This window comes from Cajanus cajan, chromosome 6 (assembly GCF_000230855.2).
Source record: "Cajanus cajan strain Asha chromosome 6, NIPB_CcT2T_4, whole genome shotgun sequence".
Taxonomy (NCBI): Eukaryota; Viridiplantae; Streptophyta; class Magnoliopsida; order Fabales; family Fabaceae; genus Cajanus; species Cajanus cajan.
In genome coordinates, this window is record NC_138522.1 from 10697795 (window position 1) to 10707721 (window position 9927).

General features: G+C 33.7%; 2 protein-coding genes across 3 annotated transcripts; both read right to left on the reverse strand.

Moving 5' to 3' along the window:
• Positions 1-1151: 1151 nt before the first annotated feature.
• LOC145958551 (uncharacterized) lies at positions 1152-2042 on the reverse strand. The gene is made up of 2 exons (XM_083076054.1): positions 1796-2042; positions 1152-1651 (listed from the first exon to the last, which is right to left on the reverse strand). The coding sequence occupies exons 1-2, from the start codon at positions 2040-2042 to the stop codon at positions 1152-1154; spliced, it is 747 nt and encodes a 248-aa protein (XP_082932180.1).
• A 1173-nt stretch (positions 2043-3215) lies between these two features.
• LOC109814537 (uncharacterized) lies at positions 3216-9587 on the reverse strand. Of its 2 annotated transcripts, none has more exons than XM_020378991.3 (10): positions 9350-9587; positions 8888-9054; positions 8746-8810; positions 7872-7912; positions 7668-7756; positions 7476-7589; positions 6766-6843; positions 5695-5763; positions 5083-5157; positions 3216-3550 (listed from the first exon to the last, which is right to left on the reverse strand). In XM_020378991.3, exons 1-10 carry the CDS (start codon positions 9573-9575, stop codon positions 3443-3445), a joined length of 1032 nt encoding a protein of 343 aa, XP_020234580.1. In that variant the 5' UTR covers positions 9576-9587; the 3' UTR covers positions 3216-3442. The 2 variants fall into 2 exon arrangements, with proteins under 2 accessions (XP_020234580.1, XP_020234578.1); XM_020378989.3 differs by having other exon boundaries at positions 5083-5163; positions 9350-9586.
• Positions 9588-9927: the final 340 nt, after the last annotated feature.

The following is a 9927-nucleotide window of genomic DNA, read 5'->3' on the forward strand; positions in this document are numbered from 1 at the left end:
TCCTCTTCCATTAACATATTAGTCTCATAATCGGCCATCCATGTAGGTGGTCTTCGGATCCTGGTTGACCTCCCTGCATATGGAGATTCAATGTGCTAGGAGATTGATTTTGATGTGCTTTGATCTGCATCATTGCTGATTACTACTCCTTGTGATGCACGCTCACGTTTAGAATTTTCATCTTCTCCAATGGCTTTGTCTTCCCAATCAAGAGCATCAGTCTTATTTTTCTCAGAGTCATCTTGCCAATTCCAGCTTTTCTCTTCTTCAAATACAACATCCCTGCTTACTATAACCTTTTTTGGTAACAGGATTAAACAATTTATAGGCTTTAGATTCATCACTTACCCCCAAGAAAACACACTTCTGACTTTTATCATCCAATTTTCTTCTATTCTAATTTGGAATGTGAGCATGTGCAATACATCCAAATATTCGAAAATATTCAACGCATGGTTTTGATCCACTCCATATCTCTTCTAGTGTTGATGATCTATAGTAGATGTAGGGCTTCTGTTTTGAACATGCACACACCACCGTACTACCTCAGGCCAAAAAGGTTTGGGAACTTGTTTTTCATGTAAAACAGGACGCACCACATTCATAATGGTGCGATTTTTTCGTTCAGCCACTCCATTCTACTGTGGGGTGTAGGCAGCTGTAAATTGCCTGGATATACCTTGTTGAGTGCAGAAGTCAGCAAATTCCTTAGAGGTGAACTCTCCACCTCTATCATTTCTAAGGCATGTGATGAAGGCTCCAGATTCCTTTTCAATGCAGACTTTGAAGCTTTTGAAAACAGTAAATGCTTCAGATTTCTCATGTAAGAAATAAACCCAAGCTTTATGTGAATAATCATCAATAAATCTTAGAATGTACCTTTTGTTACTATGAGAGGACGGGGAGATGGGACTGCAAATATCAGCATGAATCAGCTGGAGTTTTGTGTAGGCTCGCCACGTGTTATGCTTTGGTAAAGCATCTCTGTGCTGTTTACCTACCAGGCAGGTAGTGCATATTTCTTTGGGTGGTTTCAAATGTGGTAATCCAACCACCATCTGTTTACTTGCAAGTGTACCAATACCCTTGAAATTAAGATGTTCAAATCGTCGATGCCATAAGTGCGTTTCTATTTCTAAAATTTCTTTAGTTTAAAGGCAGCGGGAGTGTAGTGAAGCCGATAGATAGAACATTCGATTTCCCTTCATATTGGTCTGCATAATGAGGCCTCGCTTTGGATGAAAAACTTTGCACAAGCCGTTTTGAATTAGGATAGACAAACCCTTCTCTTGTAGTTGTCCTAAGCTCAAGAGATTAGTCTTAAGTTCAGGCACATAATAGACATTTGATATAACAAGAGGGGTGCCATTAATTTCAACTCGAACGCTCCTTTTTGCAGTGATAGCCAAAGTTGAATCATTGCCAAGTGTGATTGTTCTGTTAATTCCTTCTTCTTGTACTTTTGTGAACCACAACTTATTTCCGGTCATATGATTACTACAACTGGAGTCTAGGAACCAATCCTTCTTCTGTACAGTTTGTGTTTCCTCATATGCAACCAACAAAAATTCTACCTCTGTCTCTGCTACTTCTTCAAATGATGCACAATGAGCCTTTTTCTCCAACTCAAGACACTCATATTGATAGTGACCTAACTTGTGACAGTGAAATCACTCAATGAGTGCTTTATTCAGCGTGTATCTTTCGCGTCCTCTTCCACGTCCATGACCACTTCTGCTACAACCTCGACCAACTACTAATTTATCATCCTAAACGACTTTCAACACCTGCTCACCAGGTTGACAATTTTGCATCCTTTGCTCATGAACAAGTAGGCTGCCATGAAGTTCATCAAGGCTGAGGATACTCAGATCATTGGACTCCTCAATTGAACACATTACGTAATTAAACTTTGGAGTTAATGATTTGAAAATTTTGCTAACCACCATGCTTGTGTTTATCACTTCACCATTAGATTTCATCTTATTAACAATAATGAGCGTACGTCCCAGATAGTTGTCCACTGTTTCACCCTCTTTCATTCCCAGCAACTCAAATTCACGACATAATGCTTGAAGCTAAGCGCGCTTGACTCTTGTGGATCCCTGATATTTTTGTTGCATTGACTGCCATATGGCCTGTGACGTGCTCTTGTCCAATATAGTTTCAAGAATTTCCCTATCAATAGCTTGAAACAAGTAGTTCTTCACCTTCAAATCTTTAAGGTTGGCCTCAGCCACACTCTTTCGCTGTGTTTTTGTCGGCGTGATTCCAAACTTTGGAATACCCTCCTCTACGAGCTGCCATAATTCTTTGCTTCGAAAAAATTTTTCCATCGTCATGGTCAAGAAATCATCGTGGCCATCAAACCTTGGAATGGTTGGTTACACAAACTTTTCAAACATTCTCTGTAATCACTCTTCTTTGTACTCACTTTGAATTTGCACACTCTGTATCAAACCCCTTACAGAGCTCTAATACCAATTATTGAGATCAAGATATGTTCGTACAAATATATGTTCGTACAAATAATTAATCTGAGAGAATGTATTTTATTCAAAGGAAAACGTGCGGCTTATATAAGCCCTTACACAAAAACTAAACTACTGCATAATGCATGACAGTTACATATATTCAATAAAAAATGGCACTAATATTGGAGAAAATCCCGCAATTGAATAAAGACTCCCTATAAAGTAGGAGATTTATTTAAAACATTAAAAACCTTAAAAACAAACAAACTAACAAAATATCCCTAAAAGATAGGAAGGGAAGAGTTAAGATCACATGTTTATCGCTGAGAGAAGATAAGATCTTCTAGTCTAAGATTCAAGAATTGTATGTATAGAGATAGGAGTCCAAGATAGGGAGCGGATTACAATTACTGAATATTTTAAACTTGGATATTTGCTAAGTTTTCTTAGTGATAATTTTGTTGAGAATTCTTCGGTAATAGTTCTTTTATCGGAAAAGAAAATAATATATATTTTAACTTGATTTTTTATTTTTTCAAAGAAAAAAATGGTTCACATTATATTAAATATTTTTATTTGTCCGATGTGAACTATTTTTTTTCTTCAATTTTTATCGGTTTTCGTCAGTTTTTTCAGTTTTCAAATTCTTTGACCAATTGACAGGTTCTTTAACAAGTTGGTTCGGTGGTTTATTTGAGCCGTTCACTTACTTTTTGGTCCGGTTTTCAAAACAGATAACTGTAGAACAGTGAAAAATTGGAGTACATTAACTGTATAAAAGATTATTCTATGATCATACATTAACAATACATAGTCTTCTGTATAATAGTGGTTCTACCTATGATATCATTCGGACTCACTTTTAATTCAGTAAAAGAAAGAAAGAAAAAAAAAAAAAAGTTTGCGGTTCTTTTACACATTGTGCATATTCTGGTAGTCAGTAAATTTATTAGACGTGTAAGACAAGTTCATTCCCCTGAGCATCCAAGTCTAAATTTACGAGTGTTCATTCTTCCATTTAGTGCAAGGGCAAGCACATCATATTCCTCCACGTACCACAACTCTGACACCACTGCCTGTAAATATGATTGGGGGAGAGTCAAAGTCCGTAAATAAGGGTTAGTGTGCTGCATTCTTTTTTAAAATACACCCCCCATGTAACTTGCTAGCTTTACTTCTATAAAAATAAGTGTAAGTTAGCAAATTTTCCACAGTTTCCTAACATACACTTTTTTTTATTTTATTTTAAGTATATTAACTAAGTTATAACTACAATATTTTTTTTTAAAATGTAATTCGGTATAACTTACTAATTTTCTCTTTTTAAAAGAGGTGAGTGTAAGATAGTAAAATCCTATATATACATATAGAGAATGGATTAATATGTTTCAAAGTCTATCGATCTATACTCCACTCAATAACTTATATTTTAAATCAAATTTTAATGATCAAACTATTGAATTAAAAGTTTTTAATGCATGGATCAACTCTACAAATTTTAAAAAAATTTAAAAATTATCTTCTACTTCATTTCATTAATTCAAATTAATGTATAATATAATTTAAAAATTATCTGTCAATTTTAATCAATGAAATAAAGTGTCACATAATTTTCAAATATTTTAAAACTTTACAAACTTGATCTATATATTAAGAACTCTTAATTTAATAATTATATAGTTAAAATTTAATAAAGAACATAAATTATTAAGGGAAATAAGTTTAAATAAATTTACTCTTAGAATAAGTAAATTCCTCCTCATATATATATATATGTGTGTGTGTGTGTGTGTATATATGTGTATGTTTGTAGGTAGGGCTCCACTTCCTGTAAGAGTAACACTTGATAGAGTTACTCCATCCAATAAATTAATAATTCTTTTAATGAATAGATCAAATCTACAAATTTTTATAAAAATTTAAAAATTATTTGATATTTCATTACATTAATTTAAATTAATGCAATATATGCTTTTGAGAATAACCGGTAATTTTAATTAAAACAATGAAGTATCAAATAATTTTTAAATTTTGATAAAATTTGTAGATTTGATCTATTTGTTAAGAACTTCTAATTTAACGATTAGATCGTTAAAATTCATCGTAGATGATGAGTTATTGAATAGAGTAATTCTACTAAAAATTATTCTTGCAATAAGTGAATTCCTCCCCAATATATATATATATATATATATGGAGAGCATATCTAGTGAAAGGAAAATAAATAAACATTGACCATTAGATCTTATCATGAATACTCAAAATTAAAACAATCAAGTCATGTGAATTTTTTAAAAAGCCATGATTTTTTAAGTGACCACTTAACATTAAATCTTGACTATATATAGTTGTATGATCTATATTTACTCTTCTCACTCTCATAAAAATGACTCACTCGATTTGTCTGCTAAATATATAAAGGTCAAGCTAATAAGCATGAGAGAGGAGCCAACAATTGTGGGAACAATGTCAATAACTAATCAGTCCTCGGTTTAAACAATAGGCAAAGCAAATCCAATACCAACTTCTAACGAACCTCTCAGATTTCAACCTTTTTAACTGCAATTCCAATTATTACTATCCCATAAAATAACAGATAAGCACAAACCTTTAATCCACGAATCTGACTGTTAAGTCGATTAACTAGCTCGTGGAAAAAATGAACATCATCCGATGCTTTAAGCTGTTCCTGCATATTACAAGAAGTCATTCTTTGGTAAACCTTTTGTCCTCAATTACTTCACATTAGTTTTTTTGCCAACATCACTTGACACTATACCATACTTAAAACATATTGCCAAAAAGAGAAAAAATGCTAAAGTCATATCACAAAAAAGTTCTAAAACTTCATAAATTGATCTCAATTAGTATTTTGTTGGCTTCTTCTAAGGAAATAACATGTCAGCAACTGTTACTGCTCAGCAATAGGTAACGGAGAGATGTGTTGATGTCCAAGTTAAGACATTTCTGTCCAACGAAATCTCAATCCTTAATTAAAAATAAGAGAGGGGGAGTTTAAATAATAATAAAAAGGAGATATGAGATTTTGATGGTGGAAATTTTCACTGTAAAGATTCCAAGTAAAAATCTCCCATGAGAGAATCCATTCTCCCAAGTCAGGAACCAAATGCAATTCTCTTTCTATAATAAGAGATGATGTCACTTAACACTTAACAGCTAACGTTAATAAATTCCAATTAACACTGAAGATGCATATTACCGTAGGTGATGAAGCACTAGGTGGACCCAAAAGCCTTGCAAATGACGTGTGGAGAATTGCAGCATCATACTGCAGATGAAAATAATGCAGATTATCAAGCATCACAAAGCAATGTAATATCGGTGGCATATAGGGATGGCAAAAATACTCGCACCCACAAGTATCTTTGGGTAAAATCCGTTACGGATAATAAATGGGTAGGCTAATTGGGTACCCGCGGATAATGGGGATGGATAATTTTTTACCCGTTTATAAACGGGCAGGGGCGCGTATGATGGTATCCATACCCGCGGGTACCTGTTTAATAACTTTCTTAAATATCCTAATTATCCTTGTACCACATAATCCTAAAATTACACTCTCTCATCTTATTTTCTTTCCATAGCCGCATAGCCCACACATTAGTTATCACACATTATGAGATTGAATTATTGTAACTTTGTGATATGAGACTTTCACTTGTGAGATTGATGTATTTTAAGTTATTGATTATCTTTTTTTTTTATTATTATTTCAACAAAATTAACGTTAATTACAAGTTCAAAATTAACATTAAATTTTTATTTTTAATATTTCAATGACATTAAATATAAACTTAAAATTATTTGTCATATAATTTTTTTAATTTCTTAAAAATTTTATAAATATCCACGGATATTCAAGAAATTCATGGATACCTGCTTAACTGGGACGGATATGAGGCCAATTTTTATTCAACGGGGTAGGGAAAAATTTACTATTACCCGCCCCCATAGGGCTCCATTGGCATCTCTAGTGGCATATATGATTTCAAATCACCAAGTAATGGGGTTGGAGTTCACAAAGGAAACTCTTATATCATAAAAGAATTCTAAAGAGTAAACTCAAATTAATGCGGCCACATAGGACATTAGATTAGACTCAAAAATCAGGACCCCAGTTTTAATTCCCAAAGCTTCCAAATTTCTATGTGGATGATAAAATGTTCTAAATACATCTTGAAATTTTGCAATGTAGTCCTGACTTAAGACTTAGCGCTTGGAAGATACACTTTTCTTGCACTAGCAAATTAAGTATTCAAATGATGCTTACAAGTTGCTTTTCTGGTGCACGTGGAAGCACATTCTTCAACTTAGCACGAACAGTAATGGGGTCTGTCCCTGACATGACCTACAAAATATGCATAATTAGTCAGACAAGGCTTGAGAACGTGGTCAGGAAAAGAGTTATGGAAAGAGTAAGAGTATCTTCTTTTTTGGGTTACAAGTTTCAAATTTTTTCTATATACTGATTGATGAACAGGTTGAAAGTTCCAACAATAGGCTGTGCTTTGAAAGTAACCAAGTATATATGAAATTTGATGGTCGCCAACTTATAAAAATGCACAAAAAAGGTAGAAAAAGGTTTTATCTAAAAGCATAACAGAAACAGCTTTGATGTTTTCTTCTCACTGAAAAAAAATAATGCCAAAATGTTTCTAGAATCAGTAAACCTAAAAAAACTGAACAAATCATACATGAAACTAAGAATGCTAGTATGCTATCGATATCTTCACTTTTGTTGTAACTTTTAAAAGACTGAACCACTCAAGGCCAGAAGCTAACAGTTTTTTATGTTGCACTAGTTTCACCATTCTAAAATTTCACTTCGCTTGACAGAACTCAATATATTGCTCTGCCTTCTTCTTTATGCATGAGAGAGGGACTAGCACCAAGTAATTGAATAATGCCATTTATGCAAGCCAGTCTATAATACACGTGTCAACACTAATGAGACAAATCCTTTAGATTATGGAAAACAACCTGCCAGCAACCCAGTAGCACCCCAGTGGAAGTCAAAACAACCCTATCCAAAACAATTTTCAAAGGGCAGAGTGTTGCAGCAACAGCTTCCACAGAAGATGCTTCAGCTTCTATCTGACACAAAAATGATTCCCATGACCTTAGTCAGCATAGTGGCAAGAAGAAACTGAGACATGCACAATTGAAGTATACCTCTTCTTTGGTGGCAGGTACAGCTACAATATGATGGGAGGCATGGAACATGCTAAAATGGTACAGACTAGAGTTCTGAAACCAGATTGCTAATTGACACACATGTAAGAATTCCAAGAAAATAAAAACAAGATAAAGAAAAGGATGAAGCAGCACAGATTTGTTTAAAATTTAAACGTATTGGTGGTTCCAACAATAGCTTACCTTTTTCAAAGTATGGATTAAAAATACTTTTGACAGCCTCCCTGTGTTATGCAAACCGTCAATGAGTTATATTAATTCCAAATTGTTTGCCATAAAGTGATATAAAAAAAAGTAAATCAAAGAAGATAAATACAACAATGAAGAAGGATATGTGAAACTGAAAATAAATGGTCATCATTTCGATAATCATAATTTGCAAATGTGGTAAACAATGCTCCATTGAAAGCAAAAGATGAAATGAAAATACTCAAACTTTAATTTGATGAAGTTTTAGTTTAAATTTAAATCAATTTTAAAGGATTAATATTTAAAATCTGACAGTTTACTAATTGAGTCCTAAATAGCACCGTATTCATTATAATGCATCACGATTTGTCTATTAGGCATATTATTCAAAGATCCTATTTGTTCTTTGGTAAAATTGTATAAAAAAAAAGGAGCGGGGGCACGAGAAATCCTGGTCTTAAATGGTTTAAAATAAAAAATATAGGAAAGGAAGTGTTGATGGAATTTTGACAAAGAAAATGATTGTGGGCATGGTGGATGGCCTGCCCTCTCTAATCAATATTAACTAAATTCATGGTTGTAAATTCTGAAACTTCAAGGGTGTTCAATGGAGGAAAAATATGTATTTCTGAATCCCATGAATTTCCTGTGATTTGCAAGTATTCATTACATCCAAACAAAAGAGTTTACCAGAGACAAATAGATGGTACAGCCTTATTAGATAAAGAGATTTTTTTTACATGACTATCTAAGCATGAACATCCAATTTAAAACCATGGACAAATTCAGAAAAGTTATATCTTCCTCTAAGCATAGATGCATGAAATGATCATCAATAAAGTCCAGGAATCAAACTAAAAACGCTTACGCGATAGGGACAGAGAATTCGGTGCTCAAATACAATACATTAGCTCGCACCGGAGGATTTGCCGGCTGCAGGTGGAAAATAATCATCAGTTGCTGCCCAAACAACACCATGAAACACATCCTAAATTGTTGTTACATGTCACCTTCAGAACAGGTGTTACAGATCCATCCTTGAGGGTGAAGATATCTGAAAGAGACAATGATTGGGAGGTTTCTCCATGTTTCAGGAAAGCAGCTCCATGCTCATCCAGATCTCTCCCCATCTTGTCATACAACTTCGATCTTCGCTCCATGTTTGAATTTGGAGAATCTGACACAAACCCTTCATAATTTAGCACCAAACTCGCATACATCTCCACTCAAACCCTTCATGTTTGCGCGTTAAGCCAAAGAATACACGGTAAAAGTTCAAACTTTCCTTGAAAAGGCCACATAATTAGCAATTTGACAAAAATATTAATTACCCAAATCGAAGAAACTCTTGACAATTGAGCCAAAAGTAAAATCTATCATCATAGGAAACATAACAAACAAACCCAACTAAACCTGGTGTAAAACAAAGTTCGAAAATTGATTGGTGAAAATAGAAGGTAAGAAGTGATTACCTAAAGGGGTTGATGAAAGTGTTTGTGAAGAGTTGTGAAGGGCCATTTTGAATAAGGCGAAGAAGCAGAAGGCGCAGATGAGCCAGATCAAAGCTACCTTTTTGGAATGACTAAAGTTCCCAGTTTTACTCATCATAACGTGGTACAGCACACAAGATCGAAGTGTAACGTAACTCAATACAGTCCCAACTAACTTAGTGTCATCACCATCCATTTGCTGATCCATTTTTCCTCACTTCTAATAGTTAGCTAGCGTGATATATGTGGCACAAGACTCCAAAAAAATTCTATGTCTATTTTTAATTTTTCCCTTTCAGTTCTTCGTTTAAGTTAATTATTCATTACTCTTAAATTTTTTTCAAATTTCACTTTTAACACCGAAATAAAAATTTATCAAACTTTATATATATATATATATATATTTTTTTTTTCCACATTTGCCATTTTTTTTATTATTTAAACATCACTTTTAAGCTATATTATATGAACACATGAGATTGTCGTGTTCTTGACACTCTTTGAGAGTGGACACACTGTGGATGCACCTCAGACACTTCGATAGACTGTGTTCACACAAA

Coding starts and splice junctions, on each gene's coding strand:
- LOC145958551 (XM_083076054.1), bottom strand. CDS start 2,042: ATGAAAGAGGGTGAAACAGTGGACAACTATCTGGGACGTACGCTCATT. Junction 1,652..1,795: donor GATGCAAAATTGTCAACCTG/GTGAGCAGGTGT, acceptor GTCACAAGTTAG/GTCACTATCAATATGAGTGT.
- LOC109814537 (XM_020378989.3), bottom strand. CDS start 9,575: ATGGATCAGCAAATGGATGGTGATGACACTAAGTTAGTTGGGACTGTA. Junction 8,811..8,887: donor CTGTAACACCTGTTCTGAAG/GTGACATGTAAC, acceptor TTCCACCTGCAG/CCGGCAAATCCTCCGGTGCG. Junction 6,844..7,475: donor TGCTACTGGGTTGCTGGCAG/GTTGTTTTCCAT, acceptor CATATTTTGTAG/GTCATGTCAGGGACAGACCC.